The sequence below is a fragment of the Rhamphochromis longiceps genome, linkage group LG4 (genome assembly GCF_057381845.1).
Source record: "Rhamphochromis longiceps isolate RC_006_pf linkage group LG4, R_longiceps_female_GT1.1, whole genome shotgun sequence".
Lineage (NCBI taxonomy): Eukaryota > Metazoa > Chordata > Actinopteri > Cichliformes > Cichlidae > Rhamphochromis > Rhamphochromis longiceps.
Window position 1 is genome coordinate 21,798,668 of NC_140560.1, and position 20,496 is coordinate 21,819,163.

The 20,496-nt window shown below is 45.0% G+C and overlaps 2 protein-coding genes across 2 annotated transcripts in view; both read right to left on the reverse strand.

Moving 5' to 3' along the window:
- The window catches only part of LOC146671540 (beta-1,3-galactosyl-O-glycosyl-glycoprotein beta-1,6-N-acetylglucosaminyltransferase-like), a 30,872-nt gene extending 19,307 nt beyond the window's left edge, over nt 1-11,565 (reverse strand). The window contains exons 1-2 of the mRNA XM_085403785.1: nt 11,258-11,565; nt 11,055-11,148 (exon numbers count right to left, since the gene is read on the reverse strand). Of these exons, the coding sequence (XP_085259911.1) occupies nt 11,055-11,148; nt 11,258-11,565 (402 nt within the window). The remainder of the gene's footprint in view (nt 1-11,054; nt 11,149-11,257) is intronic.
- A 5,565-nt stretch (nt 11,566-17,130) lies between these two features.
- ndufb10 (NADH:ubiquinone oxidoreductase subunit B10) lies at nt 17,131-19,727 on the reverse strand. Its single transcript, XM_085403799.1, has 4 exons — nt 19,540-19,727; nt 19,126-19,264; nt 17,527-17,666; nt 17,131-17,277 (listed from the first exon to the last, which is right to left on the reverse strand). The coding sequence occupies exons 1-4, from the start codon at nt 19,685-19,687 to the stop codon at nt 17,189-17,191; spliced, it is 516 nt and encodes a 171-aa protein (XP_085259925.1). The 5' UTR covers nt 19,688-19,727; the 3' UTR covers nt 17,131-17,188.
- Nucleotides 19,728-20,496: the final 769 nt, after the last annotated feature.

Genomic DNA, 20,496 nt, shown 5'->3' on the forward strand with positions numbered 1-20,496 from the left:
TGTTGTTATGGGTTAACTGTCCGTTGCCATGCGTTTACATGCGTTGTTATGGGTTAACTGTCCGTTGCCATGGGTTATATGACCGTTGCCATGGGTTAACTGTCCGTTGCCATGCGTTAACTGTCCGTTGCCATGCGTTTACATGCGTTGTTATGGGTTAACTGTCCGTTGCCATGCGTTTACATGCGTTGTTATGGGTTAACTGTCCGTTGCCATGCGTTTACATGCGTTGTTATGGGTTAACTGTCCGTTGCCATGGGTTACCGGTCCGTTGCCATGGTAACCGGTCCGTTGCCATGGGTTACCGGTCCGTTGCCATGGTAACCGGTCCGTTGCCATGGTAACCGGTCCGTTGCCATGGGTTACCTGACCGTTGCCATGGGTTAACTGTCCGTTGCCATGCGTTAACTGTCCGTTGCCATGCGTTTACATGCGTTGTTATGGGTTAACTGTCCGTTGCCATGCGTTAACTGTCCGTTGCCATGCGTTTACATGCGTTGTTATGGGTTAACTGTCCGTTGCCATGGGTTATATGACCGTTGCCATGGGTTAACTGTCCGTTGCCATGCGTTAACTGTCCGTTGCCATGCGTTTACATGCGTTGTTATGGGTTAACTGTCCGTTGCCATGCGTTTACATGCGTTGTTATGGGTTAACTGTCCGTTGCCATGCGTTTACATGCGTTGTTATGGGTTAGCTGTCCGTTGCCATGCGTTTACATGCGTTGCCATGGGTTACCGGTCCGTTGCCATGGTAACCGGTCCGTTGCCATGGGTTACCGGTCCGTTGCCATGGTAACCGGTCCGTTGCCATGGTAACCGGTCCGTTGCCATGGGTTACCTGACCGTTGCCATGGGTTAACTGTCCGTTGCCATGCGTTAACTGTCCATTGCCATGCGTTTACATGCGTTGTTATGGGTTAACTGTCCGTTGCCATGGGTTATATGACCGTTGCCATGGGTTAACTGTCCGTTGCCATGCGTTAACTGTCCGTTGCCATGCGTTTACATGCGTTGTTATGGGTTAACTGTCCGTTGCCATGCGTTTACATGCGTTGTTATGGGTTAACTGTCCGTTGCCATGCGTTTACATGCGTTGTTATGGGTTAACTGTCCGTTGCCATGCGTTTACATGCGTTGTTATGGGTTAGCTGTCCGTTGCCATGGGTTAACTGTCCGTTGCCATGCGTTAACTGTCCGTTGCCATGCGTTTACATGCGTTGTTATGGGTTAACTGTCCATTGCCATGGGTTATATGACCGTTGCCATGGGTTAACTGTCCGTTGCCATGCGTTAACTGTCCGTTGCCATGCGTTTACATGCGTTGTTATGGGTTAACTGTCCGTTGCCATGCGTTTACATGCGTTGTTATGGGTTAACTGTCCGTTGCCATGCGTTTACATGCGTTGTTATGGGTTAACTGTCCGTTGCCATGGGTTAACTGTCCGTTGCCATGCGTTAACTGTCCATTGCCATGCGTTTACATGCGTTGTTATGGGTTAACTGTCCGTTGCCATGCGTTTACATGCGTTGTTATGGGTTAACTGTCCGTTGCCATGCGTTTACATGCGTTGTTATGGGTTAACTGTCCGTTGCCATGGGTTATATGACCGTTGCCATGGGTTAAATGTCCGTTGCCATGCGTTAACTGTCCGTTGCCATGTGTTTACATGCGTTGTTATGGGTTAACTGTCCGTTGCCATGCGTTTACATGCGTTGTTATGGGTTAACTGTCCGTTGCCATGCGTTTACATGCGTTGTTATGGGTTAACTGTCCGTTGCCATGCGTTTACATGCGTTGTTATGGGTTAACTGTCCGTTGCCATGCGTTTACATGCGTTGTTATGGGTTAACTGTCCGTTGCCATGCGTTTACATGCGTTGTTATGGGTTAACTGTCCGTTGCCATGGGTTACCGGTCCGTTGCCATGGTAACCGGTCCGTTGCCATGGGTTACCGGTCCGTTGCCATGGTAACCGGTCCGTTGCCATGGTAACCGGTCCGTTGCCATGGGTTACCTGACCGTTGCCATGGGTTAACTGTCCGTTGTCATGCGTTAACTGTCCGTTGCCATGCGTTTACATGTGTTGTTATGGGTTAACTGTCCGTTGCCATGCGTTTACATGCGTTGTTATGGGTTAACTGTCCGTTGCCATGCGTTTACATGCGTTGTTATGGGTTAACTGTCCGTTGCCATGCGTTTACATGCGTTGTTATGGGTTAACTGTCCGTTGCCATGCGTTTACATGCGTTGTTATGGGTTAACTGTCCGTTGCCATGGGTTATATGACCGTTGCCATGGGTTAACTGTCCGTTGCCATGCGTTTACATACGTTGTTATGGGTTAACTGTCCGTTGCCATGCGTTTACATGTGTTGTTATGGGTTAACTGTCCGTTGCCATGGGTTACCGGTCCGTTGCCATGGTAACCGGTCCGTTGCCATGGGTTACCGGTCCGTTGCCATGGTAACCGGTCCGTTGCCATGGGTTACCTGACCGTTGCCATGGGTTAACTGTCCGTTGCCATGCGTTAACTGTCCGTTGCCATGCGTTTACATGTGTTGTTATGGGTTAACTGTCCGTTGCCATGCGTTTACATGCGTTGTTATGGGTTAACTGTCCGTTGCCATGGGTTATATGACCGTTGCCATGGGTTAACTGTCCGTTGCCATGCGTTAACTGTCCGTTGCCATGCGTTTACATGCGTTGTTATGGGTTAACTGTCCGTTGCCATGCGTTTACATGCGTTGTTATGGGTTAACTGTCCGTTGCCATGCGTTTACATGCGTTGTTATGGGTTAACTGTCCGTTGCCATGGGTTACCGGTCCGTTGCCATGGTAACCGGTCCGTTGCCATGGGTTACCGGTCCGTTGCCATGGTAACCGGTCCGTTGCCATGGTAACCGGTCCGTTGCCATGGGTTACCTGACCGTTGCCATGGGTTAACTGTCCGTTGCCATGCGTTAACTGTCCGTTGCCATGCGTTTACATGCGTTGTTATGGGTTAACTGTCCGTTGCCATGCGTTAACTGTCCGTTGCCATGCGTTTACATGCGTTGTTATGGGTTAACTGTCCGTTGCCATGGGTTATATGACCGTTGCCATGGGTTAACTGTCCGTTGCCATGCGTTTACATACGTTGTTATGGGTTAACTGTCCGTTGCCATGCGTTTACATGTGTTGTTATGGGTTAACTGTCCGTTGCCATGGGTTACCGGTCCGTTGCCATGGTAACCGGTCCGTTGCCATGGGTTACCGGTCCGTTGCCATGGTAACCGGTCCGTTGCCATGGGTTACCTGACCGTTGCCATGGGTTAACTGTCCGTTGCCATGCGTTAACTGTCCGTTGCCATGCGTTTACATGTGTTGCCATGGGTTAACTGTCCGTTGCCATGCGTTTACATGCGTTGTTATGGGTTAACTGTCCGTTGCCATGCGTTTACATGCGTTGTTATGGGTTAACTGTCCGTTGCCATGCGTTTACATGCGTTGTTATGGGTTAACTGTCCGTTGCCATGGGTTAACTGTCCGTTGCCATGCGTTAACTGTCCATTGCCATGCGTTTACATGCGTTGTTATGGGTTAACTGTCCGTTGCCATGCGTTTACATGCGTTGTTATGGGTTAACTGTCCGTTGCCATGCGTTTACATGCGTTGTTATGGGTTAACTGTCCGTTGCCATGGGTTATATGACCGTTGCCATGGGTTAAATGTCCGTTGCCATGCGTTAACTGTCCGTTGCCATGTGTTTACATGCGTTGTTATGGGTTAACTGTCCGTTGCCATGCGTTTACATGCGTTGTTATGGGTTAACTGTCCGTTGCCATGCGTTTACATGCGTTGTTATGGGTTAACTGTCCGTTGCCATGCGTTTACATGCGTTGTTATGGGTTAACTGTCCGTTGCCATGCGTTTACATGCGTTGTTATGGGTTAACTGTCCGTTGCCATGCGTTTACATGTGTTGTTATGGGTTAACTGTCCGTTGCCATGGGTTACCGGTCCGTTGCCATGGTAACCGGTCCGTTGCCATGGGTTACCGGTCCGTTGCCATGGTAACCGGTCCGTTGCCATGGGTTACCTGACCGTTGCCATGGGTTAACTGTCCGTTGCCATGCGTTAACTGTCCGTTGCCATGCGTTTACATGTGTTGTTATGGGTTAACTGTCCGTTGCCATGCGTTTACATGCGTTGTTATGGGTTAACTGTCCGTTGCCATGCGTTTACATGCGTTGTTATGGGTTAACTGTCCGTTGCCATGCGTTTACATGCGTTGTTATGGGTTAACTGTCCGTTGCCATGCGTTTACATGTGTTGTTATGGGTTAACTGTCCGTTGCCATGGGTTACCGGTCCGTTGCCATGGTAACCGGTCCGTTGCCATGGGTTACCGGTCCGTTGCCATGGTAACCGGTCCGTTGCCATGGGTTACCTGACCGTTGCCATGGGTTAACTGTCCGTTGCCATGCGTTAACTGTCCGTTGCCATGCGTTTACATGTGTTGCCATGGGTTAACTGTCCGTTGCCATGCGTTTACATGCGTTGTTATGGGTTAACTGTCCGTTGCCATGCGTTTACATGCGTTGTTATGGGTTAACTGTCCGTTGCCATGCGTTTACATGCGTTGTTATGGGTTAACTGTCCGTTGCCATGGGTTAACTGTCCGTTGCCATGCGTTAACTGTCCATTGCCATGCGTTTACATGCGTTGTTATGGGTTAACTGTCCGTTGCCATGCGTTTACATGCGTTGTTATGGGTTAACTGTCCGTTGCCATGCGTTTACATGCGTTGTTATGGGTTAACTGTCCGTTGCCATGGGTTATATGACCGTTGCCATGGGTTAACTGTCCGTTGCCATGCGTTAACTGTCCGTTGCCATGTGTTTACATGCGTTGTTATGGGTTAACTGTCCGTTGCCATGCGTTTACATGCGTTGTTATGGGTTAACTGTCCGTTGCCATGCGTTTACATGCGTTGTTATGGGTTAACTGTCCGTTGCCATGGGTTATATGACCGTTGCCATGGGTTAACTGTCCGTTGCCATGCGTTTACATACGTTGTTATGGGTTAACTGTCCGTTGCCATGCGTTTACATGTGTTGTTATGGGTTAACTGTCCGTTGCCATGGGTTACCGGTCCGTTGCCATGGTAACCGGTCCGTTGCCATGGGTTACCGGTCCGTTGCCATGGTAACCGGTCCGTTGCCATGGGTTACCTGACCGTTGCCATGGGTTAACTGTCCGTTGCCATGCGTTAACTGTCCGTTGCCATGCGTTTACATGTGTTGTTATGGGTTAACTGTCCGTTGCCATGCGTTTACATGCGTTGTTATGGGTTAACTGTCCGTTGCCATGCGTTTACATGCGTTGTTATGGGTTAACTGTCCGTTGCCATGGGTTAACTGTCCGTTGCCATGCGTTAACTGTCCATTGCCATGCGTTTACATGCGTTGTTATGGGTTAACTGTCCGTTGCCATGCGTTTACATGCGTTGTTATGGGTTAACTGTCCGTTGCCATGGGTTACCTGACCGTTGCCATGGGTTAACTGTCCGTTGCCATGCGTTAACTGTCCGTTGCCATGCGTTTACATGCGTTGTTATGGGTTAACTGTCCGTTGCCATGCGTTTACATGCGTTGTTATGGGTTAACTGTCCGTTGCCATGCGTTTACATGCGTTGTTATGGGTTAACTGTCCGTTGCCATGGGTTATATGACCGTTGCCATGGGTTAACTGTCCGTTGCCATGCGTTTACATACGTTGTTATGCGTTAACTGTCCGTTGCCATGCGTTTACATGCGTTGTTATGGGTTAACTGTCCGTTGCCATGGGTTACCGGTCCGTTGCCATGGGTTAACTGTCCGTTGCCATGGGTTACCGGTCCGTTGCCATGGTAACCGGTCCGTTGCCATGGTAACCGGTCCGTTGCCATGAGTTACCTGACCGTTGCCATGGGTTAACTGTCCGTTGCCATGGGTTATATGACCGTTGCCATGGGTTAACTGTCCGTTGCCATGCGTTAACTGTCCGTTGCCATGCGTTTACATGCGTTGTTATGGGTTAACTGTCCGTTGCCATGCGTTTACATGCGTTGTTATGGGTTAACTGTCCGTTGCCATGGGTTATATGACCGTTGCCATGGGTTAACTGTCCGTTGCCATGCGTTAACTGTCCGTTGCCATGCGTTTACATGCGTTGTTATGGGTTAACTGTCCGTTGCCATGCGTTTACATGCGTTGTTATGGGTTAACTGTCCGTTGCCATGCGTTTACATGCGTTGTTATGGGTTAACTGTCCGTTGCCATGGGTTATATGACCGTTGCCATGGGTTAACTGTCCGTTGCCATGCGTTAACTGTCCGTTGCCATGCGTTTACATGCGTTGTTATGGGTTAACTGTCCGTTGCCATGCGTTTACATGCGTTGTTATGGGTTAACTGTCCGTTGCCATGCGTTTACATGCGTTGTTATGGGTTAACTGTCCGTTGTTATGGGTTAACTGTCCGTTGCCATGGTAACCGGTCCGTTGCCATGGTAACCGGTACGTTGCCATGGGTTACCGGTCCGTTGCCATGGTAACCGGTCCGTTGCCATGGTAACCGGTCCGTTGCCATGGGTTAACTGTCCGTTGCCATGCGTTAACTGTCCGTTGCCATGCGTTTACATGCGTTGTTATGGGTTAACTGTCCGTTGCCATGCGTTTACATGCGTTGTTATGGGTTAACTGTCCGTTGCCATGGGTTATATGACCGTTGCCATGGGTTAACTGTCCGTTGCCATGCGTTAACTGTCCGTTGCCATGTGTTTACATGCGTTGTTATGGGTTAACTGTCCGTTGCCATGCGTTTACATGCGTTGTTATGGGTTAACTGTCCGTTGCCATGCGTTTACATGCGTTGTTATGGGTTAACTGTCCGTTGCCATGGGTTATATGACCGTTACCATGGGTTAACTGTCCGTTGCCATGCGTTAACTGTCCGTTGCCATGCGTTTACATGTGTTGTTATGGGTTAACTGTCCGTTGCCATGCGTTTACATGCGTTGTTATGGGTTAACTGTCCGTTGCCATGCGTTTACATGCGTTGTTATGGGTTAACTGTCCGTTGCCATGGGTTATATGACCGTTGCCATGGGTTAACTGTCCGTTGCCATGCGTTAACTGTCCGTTGCCATGTGTTTACATGCGTTGTTATGGGTTAACTGTCCGTTGCCATGCGTTTACATGCGTTGTTATGGGTTAACTGTCCGTTGCCATGCGTTTACATGCGTTGTTATGGGTTAACTGTCCGTTGCCATGGGTTATATGACCGTTGCCATGGGTTAACTGTCCGTTGCCATGCGTTTACATACGTTGTTATGGGTTAACTGTCCGTTGCCATGCGTTTACATGCGTTGTTATGGGTTAACTGTCCGTTGCCATGCGTTAACTGTCCGTTGCCATGCGTTTACATGTGTTGTTATGGGTTAACTGTCCGTTGCCATGGGTTATCTGTCCGTTGCCATGCGTTTACATGCGTTGTTATGGGTTAACTGTCCGTTGCCATGGGTTATATGACCGTTGCCATGGGTTAACTGTCCGTTGCCATGCGTTTACATACGTTGTTATGGGTTAACTGTCCGTTGCCATGCGTTTACATGCGTTGTTATGGGTTAACTGTCCGTTGCCATGCGTTAACTGTCCGTTGCCATGCGTTTACATGTGTTGTTATGGGTTAACTGTCCGTTGCCATGGGTTATCTGTCCGTTGCCATGCGTTTACATGCGTTGTTATGGGTTAACTGTCCGTTGCCATGGGTTATATGACCGTTGCCATGGGTTAACTGTCCGTTGCCATGCGTTAACTGTCCGTTGCCATGTGTTTACATGCGTTGTTATGGGTTAACTGTCCGTTGCCATGCGTTTACATGCGTTGTTATGGGTTAACTGTCCGTTGCCATGGGTTATATGACCGTTGCCATGGGTTAACTGTCCGTTGCCATGCGTTAACTGTCCGTTGCCATGCGTTTACATGTGTTGTTATGGGTTAACTGTCCGTTGCCATGCGTTTACATGCGTTGTTATGGGTTAACTGTCCATTGCCATGGGTTACCGGTCCGTTGCCATGGTAACCGGTCCGTTGCCATGGGTTACCGGTCCGTTGCCATGGTAACCGGTCCGTTGCCATGGGTTACCTGACCGTTGCCATGGGTTAACTGTCCGTTGCCATGCGTTAACTGTCCGTTGCCATGCGTTTACATGTGTTGTTATGGGTTAACTGTCCGTTGCCATGCGTTTACATGCGTTGTTATGGGTTAACTGTCCGTTGCCATGGGTTACCTGACCGTTGCCATGGGTTAACTGTCCGTTGCCATGCGTTAACTGTCCGTTGCCATGCGTTTACATGTGTTGTTATGGGTTAACTGTCCGTTGCCATGCGTTTACATGCGTTGTTATGGGTTAACTGTCCTTTGCCATCGGTTTACATGCGTTGTTATGGGTTAACTGTCCGTTGCCATGCGTTTACATGCGTTGTTATGGGTTAACTGTCCGTTGCCATGCGTTTACATGCGTTGTTATGGGTTAACTGTCCGTTGCCATGGGTTATATGACCGTTGCCATGGGTTAACTGTCCGTTGCCATGCGTTTACATACGTTGTTATGGGTTAACTGTCCGTTGCCATGCGTTTACATGCGTTGTTATGGGTTAACTGTCCGTTGCCATGGGTTACCGGTCCGTTGCCATGGTAACCGGTCCGTTGCCATGGTAACCGGTCCGTTGCCATGGGTTACCGGTCCGTTGCCATGGTAACCGGTCCGTTGCCATGGTAACCGGTCCGTTGCCATGAGTTACCTGACCGTTGCCATGCGTTTACATGTGTTGTTATGGGTTAACTGTCCGTTGCCATGGGTTATCTGTCCGTTGCCATGCGTTTACATGCGTTGTTATGGGTTAACTGTCCGTTGCCATGCGTTTACATGTGTTGTTATGGGTTAACTGTCCGTTGCCATGGGTTATCTGTCCGTTGCCATGCGTTAACATGCGTTGTTATTGGTTAACTGTCCGTTGCCATGGGTTATCTGTCCGTTGCCATGCGTTTACATGCGTTGTTATGGGTTAACTGTCCGTTGCCATGCGTTTACATGCGTTGTTATGGGTTAACTGTCCGTTGCCATGCGTTTACATGCGTTGTTATGGGTTAACTGTCCGTTGCCATGCGTTTACATGCGTTGTTATGGGTTAACTGTCCGTTGCCATGGTAACCGGTCCGTTGCCATGGTAACCGGTCCGTTGCCATGGGTTACCTGACCGTTGCCATGGGTTAACTGTCCGTTGTCATGCGTTAACTGTCCGTTGCCATGCGTTTACATGTGTTGTTATGGGTTAACTGTCCGTTGCCATGCGTTTACATGCGTTGTTATGGGTTAACTGTCCGTTGCCATGCGTTTACATGCGTTGTTATGGGTTAAATGTCCGTTGCCATGCGTTTACATGCGTTGTTATGGGTTAACTGTCCGTTGCCATGCGTTTACATGCGTTGTTATGGGTTAACTGTCCGTTGCCATGGGTTATATGACCGTTGCCATGGGTTAACTGTCCGTTGCCATGCGTTAACTGTCCGTTGCCATGTGTTTACATGCGTTGTTATGGGTTAACTGTCCGTTGCCATGCGTTTACATGCGTTGTTATGGGTTAACTGTCCGTTGCCATGGGTTATATGACCGTTGCCATGGGTTAACTGTCCGTTGCCATGCGTTAACTGTCCGTTGCCATGCGTTTACATGTGTTGTTATGGGTTAACTGTCCGTTGCCATGCGTTTACATGCGTTGTTATGGGTTAACTGTCCGTTGCCATGCGTTTACATGCGTTGTTATGGGTTAACTGTCCGTTGCCATGGGTTAACTGTCCGTTGCCATGCGTTAACTGTCCGTTGCCATGCGTTTACATGCGTTGTTATGGGTTAACTGTCCGTTGCCATGCGTTTACATGCGTTGTTATGGGTTAACTGTCCATTGCCATGGGTTACCGGTCCGTTGCCATGGTAACCGGTCCGTTGCCATGGTAACCGGTCCGTTGCCATGGGTTACCTGACCGTTGCCATGCATTAACATGGCAACGGACAGTTAACCCATAACAACGCATGTAAACGCATGGCAACGGACAGTTAACCCATAACAACGCATGTAAATGCATGGCAACGGACAGTTAACCCATAACAACACATGTAAACGCATGGCAACGTTTACATATACATATATATATATGTATATATATATATATATATATATATATATATATATATATATATATATATATATATATATATATATATATATATATATATATATGTATAAAAACACCCAGCACGCCCCTGCGGGCGGTTTATCCTTCAAGCTTGGGTCCTCTACCAGAGGCCTGGGAGCTTGAGGGTCCTGCGCAGTATCTTAGCTGTTCCCAGGACTGCGCTCTTCTGGACAGAGATCTCCTATGTTGTTCCCGGGATCTGCTGGAGCCACTCGCCTAGCTTGGGAGTCACCGCACCTAGTGCTCCGATTACCACGGGGACCACCGTTACCTTCACCCTCCACATCCTCTCGAGCTCTTCTCTGAGCCCTTGGTATTTCTCCAGCTTCTCGTGTTCCTTCTTCCTGATATTGCTGTCATTCGGAACCGCTACATCGATCACTACGGCCGTCTTCTTCTGTTTGTCTACCACCACTATGTCCGGTTGGTTAGCCACCACCATTTTGTCCGTCTGTATCTGGAAGTCCCACAGGATCTTAGCTCGGTCATTCTCCACCACCCTTGGGGGCATCTCCCATTTTGACCTCGGGACTTCCAGGTTATACTCGGCACAGATGTTCCTGTACACTATGCCGGCCACTTGGTTATGGCGTTCCATGTATGCCTTGCCTGCTAGCATCTTGCACCCTATATATATATATATATAAGATAGATGTGTGTGTGTGTGTGTGTGTGTAGAAAATTTTGAAATTTAAAATGTAAACAATCCAAATGTAAGCACCGTTTACATCTACTGCAAAGATTTGCAGTAAAATTTTATTATACAAAATACATACCTTGTGATGGACAACCATAGAGTAAGCCAGAGGAAAGTCCTCTTCTTCCTTGCTTAACGGGAATGTTATGTATTTCCTACTTTTTTGGAATTTCCTGTAAATTCACAGTTTTGAAGAAGTAACGTTGCTTTTAAAAGTCCATATATTAAAATCATGACCAAGAGTTAAAGAGTTACTGAAAGCTGCCATTTAGAGCAACAAACCTGCAGTCTTGGGTTGCATTGATGTAATACTCATCAGGGATCTGAATAACCTTCTGGAAGTTGTTGGTGATGGTCAGTAATTTGGCTTGCAGCAATGCCTCCTTCTCTCCCTGCAGGATTGCTGAGCAGTTGCAAACTTTCTCTGGGCTCTCATCTTCATCGGTATAAACTAGCCATTGATACTTGAGGATGTAGGCAGGACTTTCGCCTGTTTTTAGCTGACTAAGTAGGAAAAGTATCCATAGTGATCCCAGTACAGCACTGAACTTGAATAATTGTAGCCAGCAGCCTCGTTTTAAATATCGCATTATTTACAGTAAGTAGAAAATCTCAAATACAATAATAGTAAAGCTTGTGATAGCTGCTAAAAATGTCTGTCAGACACCTGTGAAACAACAAAATAATAATGATTAATGTTTGTTCCTTTCATGAAGGTATGCAAATCAGTCCATCCATTACTGCACCTGGAACCAAGCAATAATGTGAGTAAGGAAAACATACACAGACACACTTTTTTTTTCATGTGAAACGCTACTTCTTTTTGGAACTTTAGAACAAAATATTCATATGTTGGACTGAAATGCAAAGCAACACTACATGTTTGGAAATCTCTGTCGTTTAACATCGTAAATCTGAGTGGATTCACTTGAATCCACGTTTTTTTTTGTCTTCCATGTTACAGTGGGGCAAAAAAGTATTTAGTCAGCCACCGATTGTGCAAGTTCCCCCACTTAAAATGATGACAGAGGTCAGTAATTTGCACCAGAGGTACACTTCAACTGTGAGAGACAGAATGTGGAAAAAAAATACATGAATTCACATGGTAGGATTTGTAAAGAATTTATTCGTAAATTAGGGTGGAAAATAAGTATTTGGTCACCTCAAACAAGGAAAATCTCTGGCTCTCACAGACCTGTAACGTCTTCTGTAAGAAGCTTTTCTGTCCCCCACTCGTTACCTGTATGAATGGCACCTGTTTGAACTCATCATCTGTATAAAAGACACCTGTCCACAGCCTCAAACAGTCAGACTCCAAACTCCGCCATGGCCAAGACCAAAGAGCTTTCGAAGGACACCAGGAAAAGTATTGTAGACCTGCACCAGACTGGGAAGAGTGAATCTACAATAGGCAAGCAGCTTGGTGTGAAAAAATCAACTGTGGGAGCAATCATCAGAAAATGGAAGACATACAAGACCACTGATAATCTCCCTCGATCTGGGGCTCCACGCAAGATCTCATCCCGTGGGGTCAAAATGATCATGAGAATGGTGAGCAAAGATCCCAGAACCACACGGGGGGACCTGGTGAATGACCTGCAGAGAGCTGGGACCAAAGTAACAAAGGTCACCATCAGTAACACACTACAACGGCAGGGAATCAAATCCCGCAGTGCCAGACGTGTTCCGCTGCTGAAGCCAGTGCATGTCCAGGCCCGTCTGAAGTTTGCCAGAGAGCACATGGATGATACAGCAGAGGATTGGGAGAATGTCATGTGGTCAGATGAAACCAAAGTAGAACTTTTTGGTATAAACTCAACTCGTCGTGTTTGGAGGAAGAAGAATACTGAGTTGCATCCCAAGAACACCATACCTACTGTGAAGCATGGGGGTGGAAACATCATGCTATGGGGCTGTTTTTCTGCCAAGGGGACAGGACGACTGATCCGTGTTAAGGACAGAATGAATGGGGCCATGTATCGTGAGATTTTGAGCCAAAACCTCCTTCCATCAGTGAGAACTTTGAAGATGAAACGAGGCTGGGTCTTCCAACATGACAATGATCCAAAACACACCGCCCGGGCAACAAAGGAGTGGCTCCGTAAGAAGCATTTGAAAGTCCTGGAGTGGCCTAGCCAGTCTCCAGACCTCAACCCCATAGAAAATCTGTGGCGGGAGTTGAAAGTCCGTGTTGCTCGGCGACAGCCCCAAAACATCACTGTTCTCGAGAAGATCTGCATGGAGGAATGGGCCAAAATACCAGCTACTGTGTGTGCAAACCTGGTAAAGACCTATAGTAAACGTTTGACCTCTGTTATTGCCAACAAAGGTTATGTTACAAAGTATTGAGTGAGGCAAATCTGAACACATCCTGTCAGCATTTTTCAGATGAATACATTTAAGTAAACAACTTAGTTTCACACTTTAGGATCTGTAGCCATTACAAGAGTTATAGAGCATTTTGGGGATTGCACAGGCATCGGTTTTCTATTGCCCATTTGCGGGGAGTAAGCGCGCCCCCCATTTGCGAGGTGTGCCCACTGCTTGCTCCACAGGGTGGAGACCAACAGAGAAGGGCGGGGGATTCTCTGGCTTCTGGATTCATCTGATAACCAGCTCGCAAAAAAAAAACGAAATAAAAACAAACCAACAAACACAAAAACAGAAGATATTATGACACAGCCTTTCAATTTGCACCGATGTGTTTTCCAAATTCTATCATACACATATATGCAAAAAGTGAGCGCGAGGGTCCTCGGTGCACCTGCTTGCTGCTGTGTTGAAGTCTCTCACACGCATGCACACACACACACACACACACACACACACACACACACACACACACACACACACACACACTGTTTTAATCACTTTCTGTCCTGTGCTTGAAGTTTGATTTAGGCTTCTGCAGGAAATCTATGTCCTTTTAACCCTATGTTCCAACCTTCCACGCCATTCAAGTGTAATTATATTTCATGGGAGGTGCACATCAGGTCACGTGGAAGGTTATGGTGTAGATTTCAGGGATTTTTCTCATCATGAATGTATTAATGCAGTTTAAAATGCTCTGCACAAACACCTTTAGACTCTTTTAGGCCACAGTAACGTGATGCCAGCCAGAAAACAAGTGTTCCAGTATGTGTTTCTTGTGTTTTTGTGGGTTTTTTTTCTCTTCTTTGGTTCTTCAGTTGTATTTTAAAGATTCAAGGACAGGGGCAGGTTAGCTGAGAGTAAATGCTGTGCTACATTCATATCGCCCTACACATTAATGTCAAATAAATTAGATTAAGATTTGCAAGCTTAGCAAAATTAAGGCTATAAATGATCCATAATGCAGCTCTGCATTTCAAACCTGTCAGAGAACAATCGGGGTACATTTAATACATGTAATTAATCGTCTTTTCCTTTCTTTTTTTTAGGCTTGCTTTATATATTATACTTCATATTAAAGATTGACAATCCAAAATATATTACTTTTAATTAAGCCTTTCTTCTCTGCGGGCTCTTTTGAAACACACAGAGTTGGTGTTTAGTTTGGTGTTTACTTTAACACAATCTGCCGCATGCGTGTGTTTGTGTGTGTGTGTGAGACCCTTAACATTAATTTCCTGTTTAAATTAAACGGATCAGAGTCATGAGCTTAATGGGCACGCTCTCTTTACGTTTCTGTCTCGTTGTCATCTTATCTTTAATGCTGTTGTGTACACGTTCTGTTATTTTTACAGCCTTTGCCCTTTATTTTCGCCCTCGTGACCCCCCTGCTGTGAGTTTTATAGTAATGCACAAAGCTGACAGGTGAATGGATAGTTCTATAGAATAAAACACAAAAGCGGCTAAATAATCACCTACCATGGAAAATGCAGACAAAAGACGGCCAAGCGTCATTTCTCCAAATAACATGTTGTGTTTGTCTAAGCGAGACAGTCACTGGGTGTCACGTACGTTCACACAAATACACAAACGCATGACCTGCTGTCATCTATAACATAATCTGAAGATCCCACTTCCTCTTCCTCACATTTAATCTGATGACTGCTGGTGTCTCGTTTTTGTTGCAGTGATGATCGATTGATTAGTAAGAATGTGCAACTTTATGATTGGATCCCAAAAAACTAGTCATCACACACAGTACTGTGTAAAAGTCTTGAGCCACCCATTATTCTTTATGTCTTGGCAGGTGGATGATTTATTGAAACATACATGGATATACATATACAGCATATACAGTAAAAACAGAGCTTGTACTATTCTAACGAGCTTCAGAGTGAATATTAAGTATGAGTGCCTTTATTCTTCAGCTCTATGTCAGCTCTGTGAGGATCTTCAGGATCAGTTCTCCAGGGTTCATGAAGGATGTTCAAAGCTCTTCTTTGGATGTTTCTGCCTTTTGTTCTGTTCTCTGTCAGGATGATCTCACAGAGATCTGGCTCTGGGGAGGCCCATCCATCACTGATAGTGTTCCTCTATATGTTCTTCTATCCAGGTATGATTTAATTATTAGCAGATGGGTTCCAGAAGGTGGATCAAACTGATTGTATTTTTCTTCCTTCATAATTCATCTGTTTATCAAAGATCTCCAACATCACAGACTGACCTGCAGCTGAGACCATGACAGAGCAATCTGTCTGAGAGACTGCAGTCAGTCCAAATTGGGCTGCAACTGTTTGGAGATGGGTTGCCTCCCACCAGACAATCTGTGCAGTTACTCTGCAGTCAAAAGACGCTGAGGGTGTTACACGATCAACATCTGGGCCTTTAGTTGGTTTAGTTGGTTGCTGGAACTACTTGCAGTTCGTCATCAAACAAAAAAGAAAATTCAGTGTAATCACGGGACAACCACAGATTTATCTTTCCCTCGTCACAAGGAGGTTGTCATCCTATTTTTACTCTAATCCAGGGGTGGGGGACTCTAAATTGCGTCCTCAACATGTCTTGAAGTTCTCCAGAGGCCTGGTAATGAACTGATCATTTGATTCCGGTGTGTTGACCCAGGGTGATATCTAAAACCTGCAGGAGACGGGGCCTTGACCCCTGCTCTAGTCCAATATGATAAAAGCTAGCTTGGCTCGTACTAACTGCTAAATGGAAGGAATCCGGTCTTTGGGTGATGACGTGATGAATCCTGCTTCCGGGCCCAAACTACTCTGTGTTTAATAAGGCTTTTGTGTTTTTTACATGTTTTAATGCTTTGTATCTTGTTCTATTTAATCTCAACAAGCCCTAAAAACAGTCAGTGATCACTGTCGGCCTCTCTCGGGTTTTATTACCACTAATCATTTTAAAGCTTAGTTTTCAAAACTTTATGATGTAACTACAGCCCAGCCCATTCAGCAGTATATTAATAACTAATCTGGTATTGTGGATGGATTATCTCAGCTGTTCTCCCGACTGAAGTTCGGTCCGTTTACAGCATCCTGCCATGCGATTGCATTTGTCCCGAACCTTCGGGAACACTCACGTTAACTTTGAGTGGAAAAAAGTTAGCGTTCATCGTCTAGCTTCAGTTTATATTATGCTAACATATCTGTGTCGCTAGCGATCAAGTAGCACATCATTATATACCAGCTAACCCAATTTCAGTAATCCTACAAACGTCACTGCTGTTTAGTTTCCTGTCTTCATTTATGTTGGAAGTGATAGCAGAGCTGTACGTTTTAATTTGTTTTGCAAATCTCTCATTCAGAACATGGTATATTTTATTAACAGATAAGTTACAGAATAGAGTAATCTCAAGAAACATCCTTCAGCTACTTTTTTACTTTTACTTGAGTAAATGAGTTGAGTCAGTACTTCAACTTTTAGTGGAATATTTTTTAACAGTAGTTTATGAACTTTTACTTAACTAATGTCTGTACTTTTGCCAGCTCTGATACTCAAATGGGAATGTCTGACTAGTTGATGGTATAAATTTCTGGCTTCAGACTAGTTTTTGCACCTTTACTGACAGTATAGTTTCTCGGTTAACATCTCTCACTTACTTTTGCTCTCTGCCTTTCAACCTGCATTAAAGAGAACACCTCAAAGGCAAAGTATGGTTTAATGCCACTCAAGCAGATCAATACTAAAACTCCATCCCTTTTAATTACATTAATTAAATTTCATGCAGCAGTTCATTCACTTTAGTTAATTTGTGTGAAAAAAAGCAAAGTAGAAAGTTGTGATTTAACATAAACTTTATTTTACAGTTATTACATAGGAGAGAGAGAGAGATTCTTAAGCATTCTGGGCCTGAGCTGCCATCATTCGCTCTTTTTGCTTCATTAGACATTTCCTTGCACTGGCATAAGCTCCCAGGTCTCCATCTACAAAGAGGAAAGATGACAATTTAATACATGAAGCGACTGTGCAGCAAAACAGAAAAAGCTCTCCAAAAATCAGGAAATCACAATATGCAAAAACCCAAATCTCCTTTACATAGGAAAAGAAAAGCAAACTCACAAACTCAAAAGCTGGAAATAATGACACTTAATGATAAATGTTGTGTGCCATGACTGAACACTTATTGCTTATAAACTGCACACATCAAAGCTCTGGAACAGCTCAGTACTTACAGCGTGACTGGAAGTTCTTTGTCACCTCATTGAACTGCTGAATTTCCTTAGCACAGTTCTGCTGGTAGCTGTGTCCTTCTCTCTGCTGGCAGGCCCTCAAACGCTCCTGGATCACCTTCACGATCTCCTGATCCACTTTGCTGAGGGACAAGACAGAAACACAAGGGGATTTTCATTTTCTGTCAAAGTCTGTCAGACAGACTTGCCATCTTCTGATCTCTCCCAAATTGTTATGTGTCTTTCAGTCTGGCTGACTGGAATGCTCTAATGCTGTTTGAGACCGTTTCTGAAGCCAGCAAGCACCATACTGGCAGTTTGCTTTGTGTCATTGTGCTACAAGGTGAACTGCTGCCCCCTATTCATGTTACTGCACTCTGGTGAACACAGTTTCTTTAATGTTCTCCTATATTTGGCTACACTCATGCAATCCCTGCAAAAAAATCTCCAAAGCATGCTTGGGGATATGTGCTCGATCCTGTCACCACCATGCTTTTTGCAGAAGGTGTGTTGGCCAGGTGATGAGCTGTAGGTATTGCTCTGCCAGAATGCTGGGACTTCTGGCCAGTTACATCTTTTGCTTCATGCTCTGAGTCATTTAGAAGCATCAACACAAACGCAAAGAAGTCTGTCAGTATCCTGTCACATAAAGAAAAAAGCCCAGAGCCTCATGAAAGATCCACCCCACCCCAGACACTGTTTTAACTTTTCAGAACAGTAGAAACAGTGAGAAAAACAAAAACTTTTTTTTTTAACCAAAAGCTATTTTGTAAAGTGAAAAACAAATCGTGCAATAAATGGCTGTAGAACATGACATGTCCTGTTTTGGCATGATCTATGTTTTACTTAGACATTTTATAAATTCTATGTTTACTTTTACAGGCTTGTACATATATTATAGGCTTTATACAGTTGTTTGTTTTTTAAATAGACATATTGTAAGCCTCTTGTCCCCCAGAGCTTTGTATTGAGAGGACATTGCATGCAATTTCACTATATATTCATTCATCTATAATATGAACCAAAGCCTAACCTTATTTTTTATTTATTAAATACAGTACACATTTTCTTTATAAAATGAATTTGAGCTTTGTAAATATTAACTCGGTTACTTTCCACCCTACTGATTAAAAAAACAAAAAACAAAACAAAACAGTGTATGAGACTTTTTTGATGTCAGAGGGGCATGCTAACAAAACTTGTACTTCCTGACCTGCACCATGTTATTTATTCAAAATGCCCACAAACCTTTTGACAAAGATGAAGCCCAAAAGATGAGGTTGTGATGTGAGTATTTTGCGTTTTTGTAGACGATTTTACCTAGGCATAATGCAATATGTGTTTGATTCATTAACAGTGTGTGTGTTACACTTGTGCCTCCACTCAAGTTGAAACATCTTTAGGACTTTTAATGCACAATAAATGATGTCTGTATATATTTGCAAAACGCATTTCAGTTGCTTAAATTTAATTAGTTTACAAAACAACTCTAAAACTATGTTTTCCTTTGTCATTAACATTACAAAGTGCAGACTGGTGGACAAAAAATGCATTCATGTGAAAAGTTTTCATCCCTCTGAATCTCACTCGTATGTTACTTACTAGTCTCTCCTCCACTGCATCTCTGCCTCGTAGTAGCAGGGGTAATCTCCCTCTTTGCACTCCGTCAGGTCAGGAACACGACGGAACTTCTGGTGGTAGTACACGATCTTGTTTTTAGCCCGAATACTGTCAACAGCATCTGGGCGAAGGAAGGAAAGGGTTCAAAGCTCATATAAACTCAGTCCAGGCTGAGTAGGTTGTACATTGCTAGCATAAACATCTAACTAACCGCGGACTTCTACCGCAAAACCTGACATCTACTCGCACAAAACAAAGCTTGTAACTTATCTAGATTTAAACAATTCAGTGGAAGAAAAAGCACCACTTTAAATAAACCAGAATGCGTATACAGCGTCCTCAGTTCTTGTGCTATGTTGTAGAGCTACCCTGTTAGCCGAGTTAGCTTCCAGTTACCTCTAAATGTGGTGACAGGCAGGTCCACGGAATAATAGAAGAGCTTAGACAAAATCAGAGCTGGGTTTGGCAGTGCTGTTTGTTTGTCCACAACCGGAGTCTGCCGAGGAGGCTCTGGGTATGCCCCTTTATCGTAGTCTGCAGGCATTTTTGTACCCTGTTTTGAACAAAACTGAAAAACCCCTACAATTCGACCTCGACAGGTCTCCTTTGGACGGAGCGCATGCGCAGGAAAAGCAACATAATGGCGAATTAGAGGTCAGCAAATAAAAGCGTTCGAACGTCCTTATGCCAGTCTTTATTACTGAATTAGAATTATTACAAATAAAAAACAACTTAAAAGAAAACTTGGAACGAGCTCACTTCAGTTTTCGTAAAATATGAAGGTCGAAGGGTAAAGGTTGCAGGTTGGACTGTTGTACTAGTTAGCTACAGTAGGGGGCGGCAGGGAGCCGACTATGATAACTTAAGTTGGAATGCAAAAGTCTTGAACCGCCCTTTTTTTCCTCAATATTTTGCTAGGAAAATGGGAAATTGTGCTTGAAAGTACTTGTACTCATCAGTACTTGGCATGACAACTTTTATTCTTTAATATAGTCTGAACTTTTTTTAGGTAAGCTTTCTATCCAGTCTATTGTGATGAACCAAGATTTGAACCTGACTTGAACAAGAATTTCAAATTTGGATTCTATGCTATTCCAGACCTGTTGCCACAGATTTTTAGTGCAGTTCTCGTGTATTTCAGCATACCTCAACCTTTTTTACCTTCACTAAAAATAGCCTCTTGACAGTCACCCCTTCCACTGAGACCATTTCAGCAAAAAGTAGATGGGTCAGCTGAAGGGCCAGATGCATCTCTCAGGTCCTGTGTCAGCTCTTTACTGGATCCCCTTGCCCCCTCAATTTCTTAAGGACATGAGTTTCTGAATTCATCGGTGTGGAGTGGTCCTGGGCTGA

Bases quoted from the DNA above. Each gene is read 5' to 3' on its own strand.
- ndufb10 (XM_085403799.1), bottom strand. From the start codon at position 19,687: ATGCCTGCAGACTACGATAAAGGGGCATACCCAGAGCCTCCTCGGCAG. The intron at 17,667-19,125 runs GTAAGTAACATA...CTTGTCCCTCAG, and splicing joins ATGCAGTGGAGGAGAGACTA to CAAAGTGGATCAGGAGATCG. The intron at 17,278-17,526 runs GTAAGTACTGAG...TCCTCTTTGTAG, and splicing joins AAAGAACTTCCAGTCACGCT to ATGGAGACCTGGGAGCTTAT.